General features: G+C 53.6%; 9 protein-coding genes across 9 annotated transcripts in view, besides 1 other annotated feature; 4 read left to right on the top strand and 5 right to left on the bottom strand.

The window, feature by feature from the left end:
* Nucleotides 1–740: 740 nt before the first annotated feature.
* PODANS_1_21000 (uncharacterized protein) lies at nt 741–1298 on the top strand (the record flags this gene model as incomplete). The annotated part of the gene is made up of 1 exon (XM_001903022.1): nt 741–1298. A coding segment is annotated over one exon (558 nt), but the record flags the coding sequence as incomplete, so codon positions are not given.
* A 490-nt stretch (nt 1299–1788) lies between these two features.
* Nucleotides 1789–1860, bottom strand: a tRNA (tRNA-Ser).
* Nucleotides 1861–2572: 712 nt separating this feature from the next.
* Nucleotides 2573–5836, bottom strand: PODANS_1_20990 (uncharacterized protein; the record flags this gene model as incomplete). The annotated part of the gene is made up of 5 exons (XM_001903021.1): nt 2573–2721; nt 2783–3185; nt 3370–5120; nt 5191–5480; nt 5544–5836. 5 exons carry the CDS (start codon nt 5834–5836, stop codon nt 2573–2575), a joined length of 2886 nt encoding a protein of 961 aa, XP_001903056.1.
* Nucleotides 5837–6741: 905 nt separating this feature from the next.
* PODANS_1_20980 (uncharacterized protein) lies at nt 6742–8412 on the top strand (the record flags this gene model as incomplete). Its single annotated transcript, XM_001903020.1, has 1 exon — nt 6742–8412. The coding sequence occupies one exon, from the start codon at nt 6742–6744 to the stop codon at nt 8410–8412; it is 1671 nt and encodes a 556-aa protein (XP_001903055.1).
* A 928-nt stretch (nt 8413–9340) lies between these two features.
* On the top strand, nt 9341–9818 carry PODANS_1_20970 (uncharacterized protein; the record flags this gene model as incomplete). The annotated part of the gene is made up of 2 exons (XM_001903019.1): nt 9341–9740; nt 9799–9818. The coding sequence occupies 2 exons, from the start codon at nt 9341–9343 to the stop codon at nt 9816–9818; spliced, it is 420 nt and encodes a 139-aa protein (XP_001903054.1).
* Nucleotides 9819–11120: 1302 nt separating this feature from the next.
* Nucleotides 11121–12377, bottom strand: PODANS_1_20960 (uncharacterized protein; the record flags this gene model as incomplete). Its single annotated transcript, XM_001903018.1, has 3 exons — nt 11121–11342; nt 11407–12148; nt 12202–12377. The coding sequence occupies 3 exons, from the start codon at nt 12375–12377 to the stop codon at nt 11121–11123; spliced, it is 1140 nt and encodes a 379-aa protein (XP_001903053.1).
* Nucleotides 12378–14024: 1647 nt separating this feature from the next.
* Nucleotides 14025–16197, bottom strand: PODANS_1_20950 (uncharacterized protein; the record flags this gene model as incomplete). The annotated part of the gene is made up of 2 exons (XM_001903017.1): nt 14025–15143; nt 15202–16197. The coding sequence occupies 2 exons, from the start codon at nt 16195–16197 to the stop codon at nt 14025–14027; spliced, it is 2115 nt and encodes a 704-aa protein (XP_001903052.1).
* Nucleotides 16198–19275: 3078 nt separating this feature from the next.
* On the bottom strand, nt 19276–20077 carry PODANS_1_20940 (uncharacterized protein; the record flags this gene model as incomplete). Its single annotated transcript, XM_001903016.1, has 5 exons — nt 19276–19284; nt 19343–19387; nt 19444–19569; nt 19667–19993; nt 20075–20077. The coding sequence occupies 5 exons, from the start codon at nt 20075–20077 to the stop codon at nt 19276–19278; spliced, it is 510 nt and encodes a 169-aa protein (XP_001903051.1).
* Nucleotides 20078–20145: 68 nt separating this feature from the next.
* Nucleotides 20146–22318, top strand: PODANS_1_20930 (uncharacterized protein; the record flags this gene model as incomplete). The annotated part of the gene is made up of 2 exons (XM_001903015.1): nt 20146–20569; nt 20643–22318. The coding sequence occupies 2 exons, from the start codon at nt 20146–20148 to the stop codon at nt 22316–22318; spliced, it is 2100 nt and encodes a 699-aa protein (XP_001903050.1).
* Nucleotides 22319–22695: 377 nt separating this feature from the next.
* The window catches only part of PODANS_1_20920 (uncharacterized protein), a gene marked incomplete at both ends in the record, with an annotated part of 1116 nt that continues 820 nt past the window's right edge, over nt 22696–22991 (bottom strand). The window contains one exon of the mRNA XM_001903014.1: nt 22696–22989. Coding sequence (XP_001903049.1) covers nt 22696–22989 — 294 coding nt within the window. The remainder of the gene's footprint in view (nt 22990–22991) is intronic.

Genomic DNA, 22991 nt, shown 5'->3' with positions numbered 1-22991 from the left:
ATCGTCCAGACAATGACTGTCGCAGCGATGGGGCAGAGACCACCACATGTTCCTGAGTTTGGTTTTTTTACGTTGGGTGAGGATCTAGGTACGTATACACTGCTCTGTCTGCATGATCATTGAGACTGATCTCTGAACATTAGTGAATAACCCGGAGGCAATTGTTATACCTGCGGTGGACATTGCGAAGCCGGTTGAAATTGTTGCAAGGCACACGGAGATCAGCTCCAACGGAGCCAAGGGTAGAAGCGGTCCTACCAAAACCGAAGTCTCGGCTGCTCAGGAAGTCAAGAGTACGAACAGTCAAGCGACCAAGGCTGAGACAAAGCCTGTGAAAACAACTGGTTCAAAGTCGAAGGATGCGACCGAGGAAGACAAAAAGAACGCCGGGGCCACGGTAGACTCTCAGAGTCAAGAAGATAGTGTGGACTACGGCGATCAGTGGACATGGAGCGAAAAGGACCAAGATTACATCCGTACCGATGAAAGTGAGACTTCTCCTCACATTTCACCAAGCAATGATCACTAAAATATCACAGACGGCAAAACACTCCATTACACCAACTTCCAGAAACCCCCCGACCCAGATGCTACATCACCACCCAGTCCAACAAAACCCGGATCACCAGCTGGAAGTAGACAGAACTCGACCGGACCCGAAGCCGCAACCAAACACAAATGGGAGCAGCCCTTAGACCCTCGTGCGTACCTCTCGCCCCTTTTGTTTTCCAACAATCTAACGCTTCCCTCCAGGCTTCCAAGTAGTCACCAAACCCAAACGCTTCTTCGCCGTCGGCCGCATCTTCAAAGTCCCCTGGTTCGAACCTCTCGGCTCCACCGACCCTTCCCCCAATGACCCCTTCCCTTCAGCCAACCCCCCGAACCTCGAGTACTCTACGAAATGCCCCGAATTCCACGGTGAGAAACCGCTGGCCAAATACCGCTGGTTCGTCGTCGTCCGGCGCCGCCTCCACCACTCACTCTGTTTCTCCATCACCACATACGCAGGAGCCAACAAGTCAGCCACCAACAAGACATGCAGAGGTCGGGATGTAGATTTTGTGGTCTTGCACAACAGCAATGTCGTACCTGCGAAGCCGTACGAAGAGGAGAACATCACCCGGAAGCCCATCGGGGTGATAATCGAGGATCAGGAGACGTATATCAGCCCGGTTGCGAGATTGGATTGCGGGAGGATATACACTGTCGAGGACCACCTCAGGGTGATGAAGGTGGGGAGGGTGCACCCGGGCAGCTTGGCGGCGTTGGAGGAGTATTTCAAGGATAGTGTTTCCTAGTGAAAGGGGATAAGTGTGCGTTGCTGAAGGGTGGTGGGATATGGTGGGGTTTTTTTTTCCTTTTTTTTCTTTTTTTCTTTTTTTTTCTTTTTTGGATATAAATCGGGATCCGATTTTGGAAATGGCGATGGGCGGGTGGGTGGGTAGCCTTTTGGAATTGTGTTTAATTCCCTTTTCAGATCTTCTTCTTCGTCACTTCTGCCTTTTCTCATGGACTTGCCATACTCTCGTTGAATTCTGACAAGCCAGAGCCGGAATTTCGTACCATCTGTCTCTCTGGCTATCCTTGTCGGTGCCTCTTTCTTGTCTTTCTTACTCACATTCGTTTCTACCAGTTTAGCCTACCGCCCGACACAAGGCATGCCAAAATTTAACCAGCTTCATTTTTGCCTTTGCCTCGCTCGACGTGGTGTTCAGCCCTGAGAGAAAAAGGGAGGCAGAAAAAAGCCAAAAAGAAAGCAAAACGCTGAAAATCACAAACGCTGTGTGGCGAGGGGCCAGGAGTCGAACCTGGGTTCTTCGCTCAAACTCGGGAATGCACTAACCGCTGTACTACCGCACCACGGAAACACGTTCGAGAAAGCTGATTGATAAAACCGTGGTCTGGTTGTGGTCTGGCTGTGTTCTCTGGTTGTGGCTCCTCTAGTATGGTGGAAAAAGGGGGGCGTGGCGTTGACTCGGCTGGGTTGGGTGAACCTCAAAAGTGCCCTGAGGACGGGAACAGCAGGGTCCACAAGACAGTGTGAACATCTCAAGCACATAACAACGGATTTGGTTCAACACAAGGAAATAACTTCTAGTGGGCCCTACAAAAAGTGAAAACAGGTACCCCTCTGATGAGTGAGTGAGTGAGTGTGTGTGAGAGTGTGGTGTGAGTTCACCAGATAGGTAGTAGCTCTGGCATACCTCACCGCGTTCGACTTTTTCGCAATGTTGACAAATGACAACCATAAATGCCATCATATCACAACAATGACAGCAACATGGTAACGAAGAACTCCTCCTTTCCTTCCCCTCCCCATACCCCCCTATAAATTTCCCAAAAAAAAAAAACGACTGCTTTTTTTGCGTTCTTTATCCCGCCAGACTCCACCCAAACCGTTCCGTCCCAATGTGAAAAGTCCTTGGTGTATGCCCTCCCTTCTGTCATTAGTGTGTATGGTGGTGGTACAACGAGACATTAAGTGAAGTAGGTGTTGGGTGGGCCAAGGTGTGTTTGGGTTTGCGGTCGTCTCGTACGCATCATCGGATGCGTCATCGTATTCTCACTTCTCTTACAACTCCTCCTTGGCGGTCTTCTCCTTGCTCTCGCTAGCGGGTTTGGGGACCTTACCCTCGGCCTCCTTCTCGCCCTCGACGCTCTTCTCAGCAGCCGGGATGGATTCGTCAGGAACCAAGTTTTTGGGAGTCTCACGGTCGACACCTGAGAAGTCATGCATGTTAGTGGTTCACTCTTTGGGAAAATGGCGCATTGGTCCACCTACCCTCAACATCCGGGTGTGGAGGCGCCACAGGAACCGGCGCGCCCTCCTGAGCGCCGACGAAAACTTCGTTGCCGGCAGCATCAATGATGCGAGTGCGAGTCTCGTACCGGGTCTTGAACTCGACCTTGCCCTCCAGGGCCTTAACTTGCTCCATGTCCAGCAAGTTACCATCCTGGTCTCTGTACTCAACACGCTCCTCGGTGTGGACAACACGCTGTTCACCAGCCGCCGGGGCTCCCGAAACCTTCTCCTTTGGCTGCTCCACGGCGGGGGCCTTGGCCTGTTCGCCAGCAGCCACCGGGTTCTCAGCAGGGGCTGGGGCCTGGACCTTCACCGACGGCTTGCTTGTGGAAGTGGGCGAAGCCGCCGCAGGTGAGTTGGCGAGCTGGTCATAGGCCTCATACTACGTCAACACAGATGTTAGCACCACGTCTCGGTCACAAAACAATCTGGCATGTGCCATTCTTCTATGTGCTCATGAATCATGCCTCCATATCCACCGAACCCAAATACTTGCTCGTTCCTTCCACAGAAAGCCTTCATTTCCCCCTGACGGGCAACTTCACCTCGGGGATCGATGCACTTACGCTATCTAGGAAGGTATTGCAATCCCAGTCCCAGGTGTTGAAAAGCTTGACACGCTTGCACTCGGCCTTGGTCCAGGCGTTGCCGTAAGCAAGAGGAGAAAGCAAGGTGAAGGCGGCGGCCGAGATAAGCAGGAAAAGGAGAGCACCGGCCTTGCCGATAAGAGGGTTCTTCTTCAAGCCAAGAGCCGAAATCCGCGCAACAACAAAGTCGAAGATCTGGCAGAAAGCAATGACGGAGAAGTAGAGAGCGGGGAAGTAGTGGTGGAGGAACAGCTGGCGCTGCATCAGATAGAACGGGAAGTAATGAAGAGCCCAGCCGAGCACAGACGTGCCAATCTCGTAATCAAAGCGCTTGAAAACCGGGTCGGCGTAATCATTGAAGCTACGCTGCCAGCGGAGAACAGCGATTCCCTTGAACAAGATGTAGATAACGACGGCAGCTGTGGCGCTCCACCAAACAATGGGGTTGCCAATGAGGTAGATCTGGCGGTGGTTTCTGCCCCAGAAGTTGATACCACGGCGGAGGATGGGCCAGGAGTCTGGGCGGGAGTCCCACGCGTGGGATTCGACAAGTCCAGCGTTGGTCTTCCACATAACCTTCTGGAGCTCCCAGAACTTGCCCAAGAAGCCAGGATTGGCATAGTTGACCTTCTCGGCGTCGGGACCAAGCTTGGCGTGCTCGTTGGACTCAATGTACCAGAGACTGTTAGGAAGAGTGCCACCACGAGCGCAGGTAACCTCTTGCTGTTCAGAGGCCCACGCGGGGAGCTTGACCTTGTGCGAGAACAGGACGCAGCCGGTCATGACGTGGACAAGTCTGAACTTGGTGTCAATGGTGCGAAGGCGCTCCTGAGCAACACCGGCTTTGGACTTCTTCTTGACAATTTCGACACGGAAAAAGTCATTGGCGTCTCCATCGAATCCCTCATAACCATAAGCAGACACCTCGTTCTGCCACTCAGCTTCGGTAACAGGGGGGCGAACATCGTGAGAGTGAAGGCGGCGGTGAGTGGGAACATGGTAGACACGAATGATGGCACCGTTCTTGATGTAGGGAGTCTCCTCAAGGTTGTTCCACGCGTTGGTACCGTTGATAGGCAGACCGTCAGCGCCAAGAGGCTGGGTCTGGTTCTCGAGGAACCAAAGGTTGTTGTCGTCCTTGTGAGGGTAGAGAGTGATCTGCTGCTGCTTGGATCCGGTGGGATACATGAGCGGGTGCGAGTGAAGATAGCCGCCCTGGGTGTTGACGTGCCTGATGGAGACCTTGCTGCCCATAAGAACATCGGCAGGGACATCCTGCATGCCCTTGGAGTTGAGGGTAGACTGGAACTCGGAGCTCATGAAGCCATCACCCTCGCCAGGGTTCACCAGGCAGAGGAAGTGGATACCGAACATGGCCATGTAAAAGGCCACGGGAATGGCAATCAAGCAGAAAGCACGGGCCAAGAAGTGCTTGGAGAAGGTGCTAATAGTGACGTTTTTGTGATCACCCCACAGAACCCAGAGCTGGACCAAGGTCAAGCCGCCAACCCAGGCAATCGTGAACAGGCCCACCCACTTGATGCTGACAGTCATGCCGAGACCAAGACCGGTCATGACAAGCCAGAACCACCAACTTGGGGAGAAAGCTCTAGAGGGGCCGAGCTCCTGCTGGTTGGTGAAGGAGGTGAAAGCAAGCGCGGTGAAAGCCGTAGCAATCATCAGGGGGGAGTCAAGCAAGATAAGGCGTGCCTGGGTAAGCAGACCGTTCTCTGTAACAACCCAGTGTCAGTCCACCGCCAGTCCGTAGCCACATCCATATCCAAGGAGGAGGGTACCCACCAAAAATGATCAAGCAAGCACCCATGGCGGCGATGAAGGTGCGGCAACCGGCAGCCTTGAGCGTGAGGAACATGGTAGGAGCCAGAAGAATACCGCAGATAGCAGGGAACAAGCGCATGGCGACATAAGGAACACCAGGCTCAAGGTAGTCCTTGCCAATCTCCTTGAAGTCGAAGTTTCCATCAAAGCCAGCGAGGTAACCGAAGAGGGTGATCATCAATTTTGCCAGAGGAGGGTGGACGTCCATGAAGAACTTGCCCTTGATATACTTGGAAGCGAAGCCGCCGAAGCTGTAACGACCACATGGTTAGCTCTATGTTGAGAGTTTGGGCAGGCATCGGTGGTAAACGTACTGGACCTCATCGAAGACGACGCTGGTGGGCTGATAGATGCGGAACAGGCGCACCGCAGCGGCCAGGAAGGTGATACCAAGCAAGAGCTGGTAATCGGAGCCTGGGAGCAGGAAAACATCGTTATCGGCCACGCCCTCGGACGTGTAGTCGTTGGGGCGCTTCGAAGCTCCCTTGTTCTTGTTCTTCGAGCTTGTCGAGATGGTGCCTGGGATGGGTTGGGTAGGTGCTGGGTTCGGTGGCAGGGGAGGGGATACCCGGCCGGATGCCACTTTTGCGGCTGCCGATCGAGCCATTGTCGATGGTGGAGAGGACGATGTCTAGCTAGAAATCGTAGTTCTTATCGGGGTCGGGGGGTGTTGTTGACGGTGTGATAATTCAGCCGCCAGGATCGTTGTTGGTCAATCCGGGAACTGGGAGTTAACGAGAGTCGAGAAGGTCAAGGTTTCATTACAAGGCTGTCATTGGATGCTGAATTCCGAACAAGAAAAAAAAAGTGTCGAGTGAAGAGCACTCGGCCACGTCCAGAGCAAGAAAAAGTTGGACGAGAAGAAGAAGAAGAAAAGACTTGGTCAGTCTTCAGTAGCTGACTTGACCTCGGAAAAGGCTGAAGAGATGGAAAGGGGGTTGCAGTCGCCAGTGATGAAGCTGCGTGCCGACAAGCATCCCATAATTATTTCAATGTAGCTTAAGTGGCCTCAACCCCCTGTTGGGTTAAAAACGGGCGTAGCGTGTTGTTATTGGCTGACATTCCCCAGACAGCACGGAACACGGGCCACAAGTAACCTCGCAAGAGCCTAGCACCGTTCCCTGGGGACCAACTAGTTATTTTTCGACGCGTCACAGCCACTCTCCCTGCGTGTGTATTCGTATTGAAAGGGAACATGTCAGGGCAGGCAATGGAGAAAATTGGCATCGATATGTGAGGGGAACCTGACGGATTGACCTTCTCTTATCTGGCAAGATGTTCAAGTCTCAAGAAGGAAGTGAATCAAAAGTCAAGGTTGCATGTGAAGATGTGATGATCCCTGAGATGGTCAAAAGTACAGTACCAAATGTGCGCACGGACCATTTGATCGCAACCCACCCGCGCTCTGCCGCGCGCCGATAGCAATTGGCAGTGTTCAGGAATTTCGATAGGCGAACTCTTACTCTTCATCATTCCAACCACCACATCGATTCTGCAAATACCTGCATCAAAATGGCCGTTGCAAACGGAGACTCGGCTGCATCGGCGGCCGCGGCGCTTGAGAATCTCAAGCCGCCGCCAGGAGTTATCATCCCACCACCGGGTGAAATCCGCGAAGCGATCGAGAAGACGGCTGGCTATGTCATGCGCGGTGGCCTTGGCCTCGAACAGCGCATCCGCGAGAACCACGGCAAAAACCCAAAGTTTAGCTTTTTGATGAAGCATGACGACCCGTACAACGCCTACTACGAATGGAGGAAAGAGGAGATCAAGGCCGGCCGTGGTACCGCGGTGGCGGCTGGTCGCGTCGGAGAGAATGCTGCGCCAGCGAAGGAAGAGCCAAAGGGGCCTCAGAAGCCTCCCGACTTCCAGTTCTCAGCCCGTATGCCTCGAATGAGCCAGAAAGATTTGGAGATTGTGCGACTAACTGCCTTGTTCGTCGCAAAGAACGGGCGCCCTTTTATGACACAGCTTGCGCAGCGTGAGCATGGCAACCCTCAGTTCCAGTTCCTGGCTCCCAACCACACTTTCCACAACTTCTTCCAGAGCCTCATCGATCAGTATTCAATTCTCCTACGCGAGAGCGGCGTCAATGGCGAAGGCACCAAGCTGCACCAAGCCCGTGTTGAAGAACTTCGCCGCAGTGCTACCGACAAATACCATGTGCTCGCGCGCGCCAAGCAGAGGGCGGAATATGCCAAATGGGCCGAGGCTGAGAAGGCGAAGAAGGAGGAACAGGAGGAACAAAAGAAGGAGGAGCTTGCGCGGATCGACTGGAACGACTTTGTCGTGGTTGAGACCATCACTTTTACCGAAGCCGATGACCAGGCATCCCTTCCGGCCCCGACGACTCTCAACGATCTCCAGTATGCTTCTTTGGAAGAGAAGAACAAGATGTCGATCAGCTCCAGTCTCCGCATCGAGGAAGCGTTCCCATTCGAGGACACCAGCTACAACGCTTATCCTCCGCAGGTATATGGCGTGCAGGCCCCGGCCGCAGTGCCGCAACCAACTCACCAAACGCCTGCCTATCCGGCTGCCAATACCCCGCCACCTCCATCGTATGGCTCATCTGAACCAGTTGGAGGATCCAGGTCTGCAGAGGAGGAACATGAGGTACAGAGAATTCGAGAAAGAGAGCAAGAAAGGCTACGCATGCAACAGGCACAGACCGAAGCCCGCGGTGGCGCCGCGCCCATGAAGATCAAGGAGAATTACGTTCCACGGGCGGCTCAGAGGGCAGCAAACAAAATCGGCGCCCAGACGGCCATATGCCCCAACTGCAAGCAGCAGATTCCGCTCAACGAGATGGATGATCATATGAGAAGTGAGCATCTGATCCATGTTATCTTTGTTTTTCAGCAGGTACTAACACATCTGGTAGTTGAACTCCTCGATCCACGGTGGAAAGAGCAAAAGGCCAAGGCAGAGGCCCGGTATGCCACCACCAACCTTAGCACGGTGGACGTGGCCAATAATCTCAAGCGCTTGGCCAGTCAACGCAGTGACCTGTTTGACAATGCCACTGGCCAGGCACTGTCGGAGGAGGAGCAGGCACGGAGAAAGAAGATTGCACTGCACTCGTTCGACGGCAACCCAGAAACCGCCCATGTGAACCAGATGCAGAACTTCAACCTTGACGAGCAGATTCGGGCTATTCACCAGAAATTTGCGGACAAATAGGTATGGCTTGGGCACAAGAGGTTGAGGGCGGAGGGGCTTTGGATGAGAAAGATTTGTCGAACTGGTTGGTCGAGTTTCGGATGCCAAAAAGAGTAGGCTGGCTTGAACAGTACTTTTACACAGCCATCAGGGAAACGCATAGGAGTGTGTATTGTATTCATGAGGATTTATACCTGCGCTTATGGGAAGGAGTTCTGGGCGCTTTCGGGGACAACTATTGGCAATCACAAAAGCCGTTCCGCATGGCCCCATTCCGTACTTGGCGTTTTGTGGTCTGTGACGTGTTTCTTGTTGACATGTTGAGAGCAAGCGCGTGCTTTGAACTGCCACTGCAGACAATAACCAAGTCACTAATATCTGTATAGTGAGATATTCACTGGTAGATAGGGTGTGACATGGCAAACATGGGCCCAGATCCCGGACCCGAGATCGTCGAGCGGCGGGAATTACCCCACCTTCCATGGCCCGTTCCTTGCGAGCTTGGCTTGGCTTGGCTGACCACTTTACGAGCATGAGGAGCGAGCTCTCGCTCACTTGCATCACATCACCGCTTCGACCTCAACCCTCCTCCACCACCAACTTTTCTGATCCGGTTTGCGCCAACATTTACACCACCACCGGTCAACACCGCACAGCTCTGACTTGCTCTCCCAGAAGCATCTAACCACCGCGCGCAGCTTCGGCCTTGTTTTCGCGCGCATCTGCAACCCCTCACCCAAACCACACCAACCCCCCCCCCCCCCCCCCTCACAGCTAGCCACAAGCTCCCCTTCAACAAGGGAGCTTTCCCACTGACTCGCCCAACCTGGCTTCCAACTCTCCCACCGAGGCTGGCAACACCGAAAGCCAGCCTCCCAAATCCCCCACCTCCCCCACAGGCTCCCAATCCGAAGCCCTCGCCGCCGCCGCCCGCCTCCACCGACCCATCATGCAATCCCTCCCCGACACCCGCACCCAGTCCTTTGACGAGATCTACGGTCCCCCCGAGAACTTTCTCGAGATCGAAGTCCGCAACCCCCGCACCCACGGTATCGGTAGGCACATGTACACCGACTACGAGATCGTCTGCCGGACCAACATCCCTGCTTTTAAGCTGAGGCAGTCGACGGTCCGGAGGAGATACAGCGACTTTGAGTACTTTCGGGATATCCTCGAGAGGGAGAGCGCGAGGGTTACGATCCCGCCGCTGCCGGGGAAGGTGTTTACGAACAGGTTCAGCGATGATGTGATTGAGGGCAGGAGGGCCGGGCTGGAGAAGTTTCTCAAGATTGTGGTTGGGCATCCGCTGTTGCAGACGGGGAGCAAGGTTCTGGCCGGGTTCGTGCAGGGTAGGTTGGCTCTCTTTCTTGGGTCTATCATGAAAACGGAGGTTGCTGAACATGGGAGACAGATCCAAACTGGGATAGAAACGCCTGGTGACGAGAGGTCACGGGGCAGCTGGTGAGGACTGACTCGGGTTCTACTGCCACTACCAATACGACCACGACCACGACCACGACCACGACCACGACGACGGCAACGACATTGGATCAGACGACGGCTTCGGTTTCTACGAACGGCAGCAGCTTTTCGACGACGGGGAGGGCTATTTCGCGGTTGTGGTCTGGCGGGAGGGAGAGGGCGGCAACGGACATCAGCAGGTCGGTGTCGGCGCCACCGCAGCCATCACTCTCTGTGCAGACGAGACCGAAAAAGCTGCAAAAGAAACCACCTAAAGGGATGTTTCCAGAGTCGTATAAGTTGGATGATTAGAAAGCATGACGGGGTTATGATGGTGTGCGGGCTTGGTTGGTCATTTTTTCCAAAAAGGAGGCGAGTAATGTTGTTTGTTGCATCAGTTGTACTGTTTTGTTTTGTTTTGTTTTGTTTTGTTTCCTTTCATGTCGATTCACTGCCAGCGGAGGAGAATGGAAGCCAAGGAGAGAGTGTCTTGAGGGTTTAGCTTTTGGACTTTTATTTGGTTTCATTGAATTCGAGATATCCCGTTTTTCCACCTCCCAGTTTCCCTATCACAGTTTACTATCTCGTGAACTCCGGCTCAGTGTGAATTTGGCTTGATTTGCCATGTTTATATTGGATTTATTTGTCTTTTTTCAAGAGCAGGGATCCTGTTTTACCTTTTTGTCCTTTCCGTGAATTTTCCGTTCCTTTTCTTTTCCACCCATTTGAGAACCCCAGCTTTCCTCCCCTGCTGAATGCATACATCCTCCCCCCGTTTTTCCCTTCATGCATCATGCGCCCTGACGTAGGTATCGTACATTTAATCCCTCCCTTGTATCATTACAAGCAACAAAGAGTAACTGTGAGAGGGGTAATCATCCCGTTGCCAAACCTACTCGCATCATCCCATATATACCCAAAAATAAAAACCACCCAACAGAAGCCCAACCTAAACGCCGGATGCCATGCTTGCCTTCTTGAACCATCCCATGCTGTTGCCGCCCCATCCAGTCTTTCCAATGTACGAAAAGAGGATTAACACGCCCCCGCCCCCACAGTCTCCCGTCGTTCCCCGTGTCTCCTATATACGCCAATCGCTCGCCAAAGCATATGTTCTCCGTAATAATACGTCGCTGAAAGAAAGGTGGGGTATCGATTGTTGGTGGTGCAGAGGTGTAAGGAGAGGAGGTCGGTATATGCGCCTGGGTCGGTCACATCGTAGAGTTATGACCGTACAGCCGTCATCGTTTTCGACCCGGTCGTCATCCTCATGGCTCATGATGCGAAGGTTGCAGCAGTCTCAGGATGCCCTCGTACATGCCAAACATGATGGCCGCACTTGGGACGGTCCTGAGCAGGTGCGGCGTCATGCCTCCATAGAGACCGACCATGCCCTCCTCCTTGGCCACAAGCTTGAAGCACTGAACCAGGCCGGTATACTTTGGTCTGCCGTCCGCCATGGGCGCTTGACGGAGTCTTGTCCGGGCAACCTATTACCATCTCGTCAGCGTTCGAGAACCCTCCCAAAAAAAAATGGACAGTAACAAAACTCACCTCATGAGGGTAAGTCAAAATGGCCGCAATCAACTTCGCCCCTCCCGCCGCGCTCGCATTCCCCATCCAGCTCACCGTCGTATCCCACCACGTCCTCTCCTTCCCGCTAATCACCAACCTCTCCTCCCTCCTCGCCAGACTCTTCTTCGCCCGCTCGTACAGCACCCACTGCAGGGTCGACTCGGCCACGCCCAGATAACTCGCGCTCATGCCCTTGTAGAGCCCGTAAATGCCCTCATTCCTCAGCACCTGCTTGATGCAGTCCAAACTGTTCTTGTACTGCCTCGTCGCGATCCCGCCCTCAGCCGCGAGGTTCTTGTCAAGCTGCAATCTCGTCTTGACCATCCAGATCGGGTTCGTCGCCGTGCTCGTTACCACACCGGCTATGATGGCCGAGGAGAGGTGGATGTATGTCGAGTCGTCTTTCCCATCATTGAACCATTGAGCCAACAAACGTTTACTGTTGCCGTATGTAAAGAAGTTGATCGCGCGGGCAGGGACGACGCCGACGAGGTTGGGGCCGAGACCCTTGAACAAGGCGCGCGGGCCTTCTACCTTGTACACGGCCGCGAGGATCGAGGCGGTTTCGTTGAAGTGGTAGACTGCCGTGCGGAGGGGGTTCATGGGGCCGACGTGGGCGGCGCGGGAGGCCTTGAGCTGGGCTTGGTAAAAGTCGGATTGGAGGCGGGTTTTGAGGACGTCGAGGGGGGCTGTGAGGGTTGCTGCTGTCATGCCGCCGACACTGAGATAAGAGGTTAGTTGGGTCTGGGCATGGGCATGCGACAGGCCACTTACCCTCCAGCTACAAAGTGTGCCCATGACTTTGCGACTGCTGGCCTTTCTCCAGGCTTTGGCCTGGGGTCAACCTCACCGGTCTCCCGGGACTGAAGAAGTTGTACAGGAGCACCGGACACGGCTTCCATCTTCTGGTTGCCACCAGGTAGGGTCCTGGTGGTGGTAACCGTAGCCATGTTGAAAAGGTTGTGGTGGTGTCTGGTACTGTCGCTCGTCGAGGTTTTTGCTGCCGTGGTTTTTGGCGGGGTTCTCGGCTTTCGTCTTGTTTTTTCCTCCCTTCAAATCCGTAGAATGATATTGAGATATTGGCAGCGCAACTCGGCGGCTAGCGACAGTGGCCGGCAATGCTGATGGCAGTGGGATGGTAGGCTGGGTGTGGAAAGGAAAGTGAATCGCAAGAAAGTATATCAACTGACAGTGGGCGATAAGATAAGAGGGCCCTCGGGATTCTTGAACCCTTTTTTTTTTTTCGCCGTGCACGATGGAACGCGTGGATCCGTATGTGCAGCGGCGGGTAATTGTCGGCATAAACCGGTGGCACAAAAAACAACGTCATAGGCTTGGGTCTGGGTGTCTGTGCACTGCCTCCTTTTTCTGCTGTGTTTGGAGGACCCGCTTCCCCTGAATCTGTCACCATGGTGATGTCGCCACTGCTGTTTGGTGTGGAGGAAAAGATGAACAGGAGGAGAAATTAGCATTGATGAAAGATTTGAGACTTGATTTCCTGGTGATATGAGGTAGGTTGAAGTGGCTGGATGTCACCGGCACTTTATTTCTGCAAAAGGCGCCGCTATCCCATCATCATTGATCTGTTTACTTTGGACAAGTTTTGGACTACCTGCTGGGCATCATCAACACACACAAGATCATATCACATCATGCATGCATCAGGAAACAAAAAGATAATAGGCCAATGACTTTATTGTCTAAAATACACCAGGAAGGCTCCTCCGCTCCCACTCTCTACCGACCAAAGCCCGCAAAAAGCATCTCCAGTTTCGTGATCAATCCACCTTTTCCTGTTTGTGACAAGTGATAATGGGTTCCAAAGAGGCCTAAGTGTTTTCATATGAATGCTCAAAAATTTTCCGACTTTTTTGGTGATTGTTTTGTGGGTGTTTCGAGTTTTTTTTGTGTTTTTGTGGGTGAGTTTTCTGGAAAAAAAAGAAAAAGAAAAAAAAGAAAAAGAAAAAAAAGAAAAAGAAAAAAAAGAAAGAAAGAAAAGAATTCCACCATGTTGGAACCCTTGGTAAAGGAAAAGCTCTGCAAAATGGTTGTTCCCATCAGAAAGACAAATGTCGAACTAGAAGACCGAGCAGACCGACCGCGACAGGAATCGCCAAAGAAAAAAAGCAAAACCCGTCTATGCCTATCCGTTCTCTGTGTTGTCTGTCCTCCTGTCCAACAACCGCCAACCCCAAACAAGAGGGAACATCCTGACTTTCCGTCTTTGCCGAAAGCCAAAATCTTTGATGAGAAGAAGATGATGATGTGCCATTGTGAAAGGTTGCCGTGTGCTCTGAAGGCCATTGTTCGTTCCTCGCCATCTTCATGGAAGAATCAAGGTTACGTTCATGAAGTTCGTGATTCTGTGCAGTCGTTGCGTGTCGTGAAGGAAATTTCATAAACAAACCAACAATCGCTAATGCAAAGAGCCACAGCCGCCAGGGAGAAATGGATGATAGCCGTAAGGACCAAGTCGTACCAGGTTGTTGCGAATGGTACTTCAGGACGTCTAGAACAGAAAGGTGGAGTGTTCCCTGTTCTTAGCCGTACATACCCACGGCAGTGCTCATGGCAGCCAGCCGCGGGGAAGTGCGGCTTTAGATCACGATGTAGTGACCCGGATGCTGGTCAGCAGCATCGGTAACCAGGGGAGCGTGGGTGTTAGCGGCGGCTCGGTCCAGGATCCGCTTGATGGCATCCAGCTCCTTTTCAGCCACGTCCCGAAGAGTCATAGCGGCGAGTTCCCTGCCCTGAGGAAGCTGGATCTCGTGCCACATATACCCGAAGTAAAGACTGTCCTCCTTCGCACGCTCCTTGATAGAAGCCTGTACCGACGCCGGGAGTGTGTCGACGTAGCGAACTGTCTCCTCGCGGATGAGGGTGATGTACCACTCAAGCACGTCGACCGGGACACCAGGGCGAGGGCACAAGTTGTACAGGTGCGCCCAGCACTCGGAGAAGGGGGGCATGTTGAATTCGGCAATGGCCGGTCCGGACATGTTCGCCAGGTAGGCGATGTTGTCCTTCTGGAGGACAGAGAATCCGGGGCAGAGCATTGCTGCGTGAACAAGACGCTTGTATAACTGCTCATTCAGAACCGTCTGCTGGCGATGCTTTCCAGGGGTCCCATCACCCTTCTGGAGGAGCTCACCGAGGAACTCGATCAGCCGGAAGGTTGCATCATAGATAATCTGACGCTGTTCAAGAGTGATCAGATGAGAGGCGTACCACGGCAGCTTTTTGAGCGTGGAGATCATCGACTCAAAAGGGCGCTGGGGACAGTCCTTGGAGTAAGGTGAGCGAGAAGGCACCTCGATGTGCTTGATGAGAAGGTTCAACTCTTCCGCCATGACAAAGCCGCGGAAAGTGTTCCACGGGTTTTCGGGGTCTTCAGGGAGCAATGTGACGCAGCCATGGTCGAAATTCACGCCGCGGCACAAGGGGAAAAGCGCCTCCATCAGCTCCTTCTGACTAGACATGGTCATCTTGATGGGGCGATCGCCCAAGCGAGGTTGGCGGTGCTTGCGGATAGCCTCATGATGGCGCTCGACGGTGCGAGTCGCAGCGTGAATGCTGCTGAACTCGACGAAAGCATCCCCAGTCTTCGAGGTAACACGCTCCATAATGATATGGACTCCCTCCTGCGCATCGGTGATGATTTTCGAATTGCGGCCAAGCATAGCGATGACCTCCGCTCGCATTGTGCCGAATGGAATCTGCAACAAATGTCAGCCCGGCGAAGCAAAGCATCAACACAAGAGACAGCAAACTCACGTTGCTGATTTTGATGACCCCCCAAACAGCAGGCATCGACTGACTGGAACTCTCAATGAACGGAAAGTTCATGACATTGAGCAGGACCGGTGTGGTGGGGATCCCGTTAACACCATTGATCAACCTTCTCAGGGCATTGGAACCCATAGTCCGGAGTTCGGAGAGCTTGTCTCGAAGCAATCCCCATTGGACTTCCAACTCCTGCTCAGCCTCAGTCAACTCGCTGTAGTCAATCTCGTGCGAGTTGGCAAGGAAGTACGCCGCTTCGTTGACAGCGTTGCTCGCAGACGAATCCGGCGAAGTGAAGGGGTCAGTGAATGCCTGGTTGGTGATGATGTCGCCGATTTGACTGCTGGACCCAGGGCCCGAGGTGAAGTTGGGAGGGGGTGGAAACATGACTGGGATGCCCATCGGACGAGGTGCAAAGTTTCGCGGCTCCGACTGATTGTAAACGGAGTGATCGGCGTACCTATCCTTCTTCGACTCATGGGGAGTCCAGATGGTTCCGTCCAGTCTCATTGTCTGGCCTGTGACAGGATTGAAATAGGCCTGAAGTGTTGTGCCGGCATTGGATGGAGTTGGGGCAGCAGCATTGCTGTGGCCAGGCACACCCGTGCTGTTGTTCTGGGCAAGGTTATTGTCGCCTCGGGGAGGTCCCATGTTGCTGTTGTTGAGGTTCGCCATGTGGTTGTTCTGACCAACCTGATGACCGCGATGAGGGGTGTTGACATTGTTCTTGCGGCCAACGTAGCTTTCTTGAGCAGGCATCGCGCCGCTGTTGGGACCGAATTGATGGTTGACCTGAGAAGACAGGCCCTGGGAGCCATTGCCGGCAGGCACAGGTCCAACGTTGTTGTAAACAGACGGGTGGCTTTGAGGGTTGTCCTGCTTGAAGGCAGCAGAGCCATTGCCAGCGTCAACAGGCCTAGCGTTGCTGTGAGCAGGGAAGTGGCTCTGAGGGATGGCGTTGTTGAGTCCAGCAGGAGGCGGAACCATTCCGCTGTAGATAGGTCCGGTGTTATAAGTAACGTGGCCTCCATGGGCGGCAGGGCGGACAAAATTGGCGCTAGGAGTGAGGCCTGTCTGAGAAGTCTGAGCTGGGGGTGCAGCGGCATTGTTCGTGGCAGCATTGCTCGTGAGACCTGGGACTGGAGAAGACAGTCAGCACATGAGCACAGAAGAACAAGAAAAAAATGACAACAACGGCAGAAAATGCGGAAGACTCGCCACAAGGCGTCCCGAGTGGTGTAGGAGGAGGAACACCACCGGGCACCATCGGATGATGAATGAATCCCAGGAAGGCAGAGGGCATAGGGATACCGAAAGAGCCATTCACGACACCGGGCGGCATACCTGGTTTGGCCATGGAAGGCTGGGGTGGGGACTGCTCATTGTTAGCTGATGTGACCAAGACAAGAGAGTCGGGGGTCCTACGGCGAGAAATGGCAAAGTGGGAGCAGAAGTGCTCTGGCCGAGTTGAGATGTACAGAGCTGCGCGCTGGCAAGGTGCTGACTAGTGAGCAGAGAGCGCTGTCCCGTGCCTCTGCTGAAGCCATTGAAGACACGAGGAGCCATCGGAGACTTCAACCCGACGTGACGGACCGGGGTGTGGCTCTCCTGATGGGACCTGTTAGCTGTTGTGAGATAGCAAACGGTCACGAAAACAAACCTGAATGGTCTCCATGTCGTGGCCCATGTTCTGGCCGGAGACTGACATAGCCTTGTGGCGGTGGGAAAAGGCACTGGCAGTTCTCACTGAAGACAAAGACGCCTGGTCAGAGTCGTTGCGCGCGCTCCCATTGACACCGCTGTTCTTCTTGTCACTGGAAGCGTCGTTGGCGAAGTGCTTGAGAGAGACGCCGCCCTCGGGTTCCTTGTTGTCGGCGAGAGAGGCCCCAGTCGTGCGCTCAGTGTCCTCGTGAAGAGAGGCACCACCAGTGTGCTGCTCATGATCCTCAGCATGCTCATGAAGGGACACACCGCCTGTATGCTCACGGCTCTTTCCAGAGCTGGTGACAGAAGACTGACTCTTGTTAGAGCCGTTGGCGCTCACGGTCAAGCGGCCACGTCCAGCGAAGTTCATCTTCGGTTGCTTGGCCGAGGACTTTCTCCGGTAGCCTTTTCTCATGTCAGTGCTCAAACAAGTAATCGGGCGTCATGATGCGCGAGCATGGGTAGCAATAAAGCAAAGCAAAGAATGTGATAATGTTGGTGAAAAAAAGCGAGCCATGAGGTCGCAAGTTGATGGGAAAAGAAGGAAAGCAAAGAAAGTGAGTATGCCGGTGAAAAGAGCGACTTTTGAGGTCGCAAGTCGAACGGGAAAGGAAGAGGACAGTGGAGATATGAGCAGTGGGAGTTGAAATGGAGGAGTGCGGACTTTGAAGAAGGGAGTTGAGCTTCCGGAATAGAAGTAGACCGTCAATGATGTCGCCGCCGAGCAACAAACCATGTGGTGTCGACGGGGATGTTTAACGGGGATGTGAAAGGATGATGTCGCCTCGCGGGGATGAATCCGGGGAAAGCGGAGCTCGCGGCTGGAGAGGAGCGGCTGGAGATGTTTACTTACAGATGTAGTCGACGACGGGTAGCCCCTGGTTGTCGGCGACAAGTACCCCTTGATGGTCGGCGTGGCGACGAGTTCTTGAGAGTTGGCAATTGACGACCTGAGAGGCACAAGGTGTTTGGTTGAGAGAAAGAGAAAGGTTTTGGAGTGGGAAGAGGAGAGAGGAAGTTGTGGGATGGGAAGATGAGAGAGATACTTGTGGGGTGGGAAGGGGAGAGAGAAAGAAGGGTCTGCAGAGTTTTCAGGAATAAATACCTTGGGAGGTGGCAGTTGCGGGTAGTTGGTGGGCTGCTGGATGCCAGGAAGATAGTAGAGAATGAGGTGGCTCGGAGTGTTGCAGGGAGAGAGCAAGCTTGGGGGAGAATTTTGTTTCCGGGGGAAGAAAGAAAGGCGTGGAAGTTCTTCAGGGCTTAGATTAAATATTCATTGGTGCCTCAGGTATTCGAAAGAACCTGCGAGGGAGTTTGGGGTGATTGAGATGGGGGAGACCTATTGTTTGCTCTGTGGGGCAAGAGCCCTTCGCAGCAATTGTTGTCGTCGAGTGAGGCTATTGTCCTCGAGACACAATAGGGGAGGCTGGCACAAGTTGGACACTGGCTGAAAAGGGTGATATGATCGACGGCAGAGGGGAGGATTGCGAATATCAAACCGAACAATACCAAGAGCAAACAGACTTACCTGAGCTCCAGACGGATGTGAACGTTGGGAATGGTGACAAGACCTCGAAGACTCCGAAAGCTGGTTGAGAAGGCGGAGAGCGTGATGATCTTGCTGGCTCCGAGAGAACAGCAGGAAACGAAGATATCGGGATATCGATGTTTCAACTGAGAACAGAAAATTGAAGAGCTTAAGGAGTAAATCTGTTGAATGGAATTACCAGAACGGCAGAGTAGGATTGAGCTATCTCCCCTACCTAGAACTCCCAGGTGCTCTGCAAGAACCAGATTTCTCTTCAGATGAAACGTCCTTGGCCTCGATCTGAACAAAAGAATTGGCAACGCGCCTGCCAAATTCTTGACACAGGACGGGATTTCAGACGGAATCAAAGGCCAGGCGGTCACGGATCCAACCAAGTCCACACTTCACGCCGAACAAGGTAAACATGCAACACCCTTGGATGACGAGGGCTTTGAATGGTGGCCGAGAGTCGAGGCAATAACCCAACTCTGATAACATAAGTACGCAGTGGTGTGACCATCAACACAGCCATCATCTGGCCCGGCCCGCGGATGGCGTAACGGAGGTAGTTTGGGCTGATGGAACGCAGAGAAAATTGGGAGAGACTTCTGTTAAACCCAGACTTTATTTCTAGACCAAAGACCGGCAAGGACCCATGACAAGTGTCGTGGATAGTAACAGTCGTGAAATGGCTCGCTTACAAACTTCTTTTCTCCAGAAACGCCAAGCATGATGGTCTGAAGCCATAACAGCGACAAGGGTAGTGACATCAGGGAAAGCTGTTCAACTGCATGCAAAATAATTTAAGTGAGGTAGTGTAAAAGCGGGTTCGCTCAGTCGAACTGGACAATGGCGGTCAGGGTATGCCAAGACATTGGAAAGGGGGGCGGCTTGACGTACTGGAGTGAGGAAAGATTCCGCTACGAAACGAGCCCGCGCATTCAACTGATGGCAATGATTAGCGTGGTCCTCGATAGAAGAGAGTCGTAACTGGAACATACAAACAGCTTCATCTCTGAAATCTCTTTGTCAACCTCCTCCATAAACTGGATGATGAAATCAACCAGCTTGTGCTTGAGCATTTCCTCCGTGTGGAAGTTGGTTATCAAAAATGAAATGTCATAGCCCTGTGATGCAGACACACGCGTCAGTCACGGAAAGATGTCCCAAGACAGCCAAAGCGAGGAAGGGGGGCATCTAGGTTGACCCAGCGGTCCCTCATACCTTGATGGGCTTCCTCCTCAAAATGAAGAATGACTCGGCGCGTTGCGTCAAGAATCTTGTAAACTTGTGGACAAGAATGTGTTCAATTTCGTCGGCCTGCTTGATCTTGATGCTGATACGAATACTGTTGATGCTGGGCTCAATGAGCACCCGCTCGTTGTCGTTGCGCGCAATCGTCAGGGGCGTCAAGAGAACCTCAGGTGATGTTCGGGCCTCGACTTCGGGAACATTGTGTCTTTCGGCGGTTTGGGACGCGAAGTTGGACAAGCAGAGGGCGGCGGTCAGACTGCTGCGGACAGCCTGGAGATACGGTCGAAGTGATTGCGACTGTCAGGGGATACGGCATGTCAGCTTGGCTACTCTGGATGTCTGGGATGTTGGAAGCTCTGGGCGTCCTGAGAAGCTCACCATGATGCCTGTATTGGCAGGATGCCTCCAAATCTAACTGTTTCCTGGTGATCCGGTGGTGGTGTTGGCGGATGATGCTCTCCTGGAGCTGTCGTCGTCGCTCTGGGTATCCTTGGCAAGCTCCTTGCTTGTCGAGAGCTGCGGTAAGGCGGGCCAGGGCGGGGCGGCACAGGTACGTAGCAGCCCAAGCACCCGGCTGGCTGGGTTACGTAATACTCTTCAGCCCAGCAACCCCCTGTTTTTCGCAGCTGTGGCGGTGGGTGCAATCCCTGTCGTTACCACTGACAACCCCGCGCCTTTCCTTTGCCTTCCACGCGCGCTCCACAACCTCCAAGCCAAGTGACGAATCTCAAGGTTGCCTTGGGAGCCTTTGGTTACAGGGCAAAAGATTTAGAATTCGAAGCTTTCAGCTGTCTATTCTGCATTCGAATTTGGACAGACTTTCCTCACATACTTGCAAACGCCAGCAATCCACCAGGATGGCGACAGTCAACGGTAAGTCAACGACCCTTCCTCCATCCTCATTCCTGTGTGTACCTTTGGGTAGGTACTAATAGATCATGTTAAGTGGTTATCAAGCACGGGCCCAAGAAGTACGATGTCGAGGTCGATACTACCGCTCCCGGCGAAGAGCTCAAGTACCAGCTCTTCAGTCTCACAGGTGTCGAACCCGACCGTCAAAAGATCCTCGTCAAGGGTGGCCAGCTGAAGGATGATACCGACATGAGCAAGCTGGGCCTCAAGCCCGGTCAGGTTATCATGATGATGGGAACGCCAGGAGAGGGCGGAGGTGCTATCGTGCGCCCAACAGAGAAGGTCAAGTTCCTCGAGGACATGACCGAGGCGGAGCAAGCGCAGCAAGCTGGAGCCACACCGGCCGGCCTTATCAACCTGGGCAACACCTGTTATTTGAATTCGACACTTCAGGCTTTGCGCTCCATCCCCGAACTTCAAGAGTCGCTCGAAAAGTACGAGTTCCGAAATGCCGCGCCCAGTGGTTCGCAGCTCGGTCTCACCACCACCACGCCGGGAGCTGATATCACCTACCAGCTGAGGAATCTGTTCAGAGATATGTCCAAAACTCAGGAAGGAATGCCACCACTGGGCTTTTTGAGCGCCCTTCGCACCACGTTCCCACAGTTCGCCGAGAAGAGTAAGAAGGGGCCAGGCTACGCCCAACAAGACGCTGAGGAGGCCTGGTCGCAAATTGTGTCTCAGTTGAACCAGAAGCTCCAGATCAAGGAAGGCGGGGAAGGCTCTTCCGCCGAGGCCTCGTTCATCAGCAAGTACATGTGCGGAGAGCTGTCCAGCACACTCGAATGCGACGACGCTGCCGCTGCCGAAGCGGGCGAGGAGCCGACCCATTCCAAGGATCAGTTCTTGAAGCTCAACTGCCATATCGACGGCCAGACGGCGCATTTGAGGGATGGCCTCGCCAACGGTCTCAAGGAGAAGATAGAGAAGCGATCAGAGGCTCTCGGGAGGGATGTGACCTACACCAAGACCTCCAAGATCTCTCGGTTACCCAAGTACCTCACAGTTCACTTTGTGCGCTTCTTCTGGAAGCGTGACGTCCAGAAGAAGGCCAAGATCATGCGCAAGGTGACCTTCCCGCACGAGCTGGACATGGTCGAGTTCTGCACCGACGACTTGAGGAAGGCTCTTGTTCCAGTCCGTGACAAGGTTCGCGAGGTGCGCAAGGAGGAGGAGGATGTCGAGCGGGCCCGTAAGCGTCGCAAGAGAAACCCCGTCGAGGACCAGACTCCCGAGGAGAAGAAGGAACAGGAGAAGAAGGAGAAGGGAAAGAAGCCGTCCACGTCGGCTGACGGTGACGTGGAGATGGGCGAGAGTTTCAAGACTGATGCCGAGTTCGAGGCCGAGAAAGACGCTGCGCTCCTCGCGGCCAAGAAGGAGCTCAACTCCCTCATCGACCCCGAGCTGCGCAAAGACGACGGCGCCAATCAGTCTGGCATCTATGAACTTCGCGGCGTCGTCACTCATCAGGGTGCCAGTGCCGACAGCGGTCATTACACGGCGTACATCAAGAAGGTCGGGCCCAAGGATCCTGTGACTGGAAAAGTCGGCCCTGAGGACGGCAAGTGGTGGTGGTTCAACGATGACAAGGTTACCGAGGTGACGTCGGACAAGATCGATGCCCTTGCTGGAGGCGGCGAGTCCCACTCTGCGCTCATCTGCCTTTACAAGGCCATCCCCCTGCCCACCGCCGAGGGTGTCATGGAGTAGGCGACTCTCATCCGCAAATCACTTTGTCCTTTTACGCAGACATGACGGCATAGCACCAGGAGAAAGGGCGTTGGTATGGGTGGGGCTTTATCGGACGCAGACTGTCATTGGGTTCAATGTTTTGTATTCCGGTAGAACGCAGAAGCATGGGATGGTGTTATGAAAACGGCATTCGTTAGACCGAGGCTAGGTAGTGATGGGTAGACAATGTTTCACTGCGTCTAATTGCTTTTTTTTTGTTTTGTGATTTGTGGTCCTGCGGCAGACAAAGTGACATTTCAATGTAAGGGAACAGGTAAGCCAACATACTTCATTCTACAATCCTATCTTGTTCAGTCCTCCAACACTGATTTGACCCTCACCGGCATGGTATGACTCTACTCCGCCCTCCTCGTCCCCCTGGCCATGAAAATCTTCCTCTTCATCTCCTCCCTCGTCCCCGCAGCTTTGTTGAAAACAACCGCCAGCTCTTCAAAGGCGAAATGCTCTCCTGCTCCGGCATCTTCAAAGATCTTCTGGATCTGCTCCTTGGAAAAGCCGTGGTGGATGACAGTGCCAGAGGCAGGATGGGAGGCGTCCATCTTTTCGTGGGGGAGGAAGTCCAAAATCATGAGCACGCCGGAGCCGGGCCTGAGGCGCTCAACGAGGCGGCGGGCTGCGAGGGGAGGGTCGT

This window comes from Podospora anserina, chromosome 1, assembly GCF_000226545.1.
Source record: "Podospora anserina S mat+ genomic DNA chromosome 1, supercontig 5".
In the NCBI taxonomy this organism is placed as follows: Eukaryota; Fungi; Ascomycota; class Sordariomycetes; order Sordariales; family Podosporaceae; genus Podospora; species Podospora anserina.
Note: the sequence above shows the minus strand (reverse complement) of the source record. Positions and strands in the feature narration are given on the sequence as shown.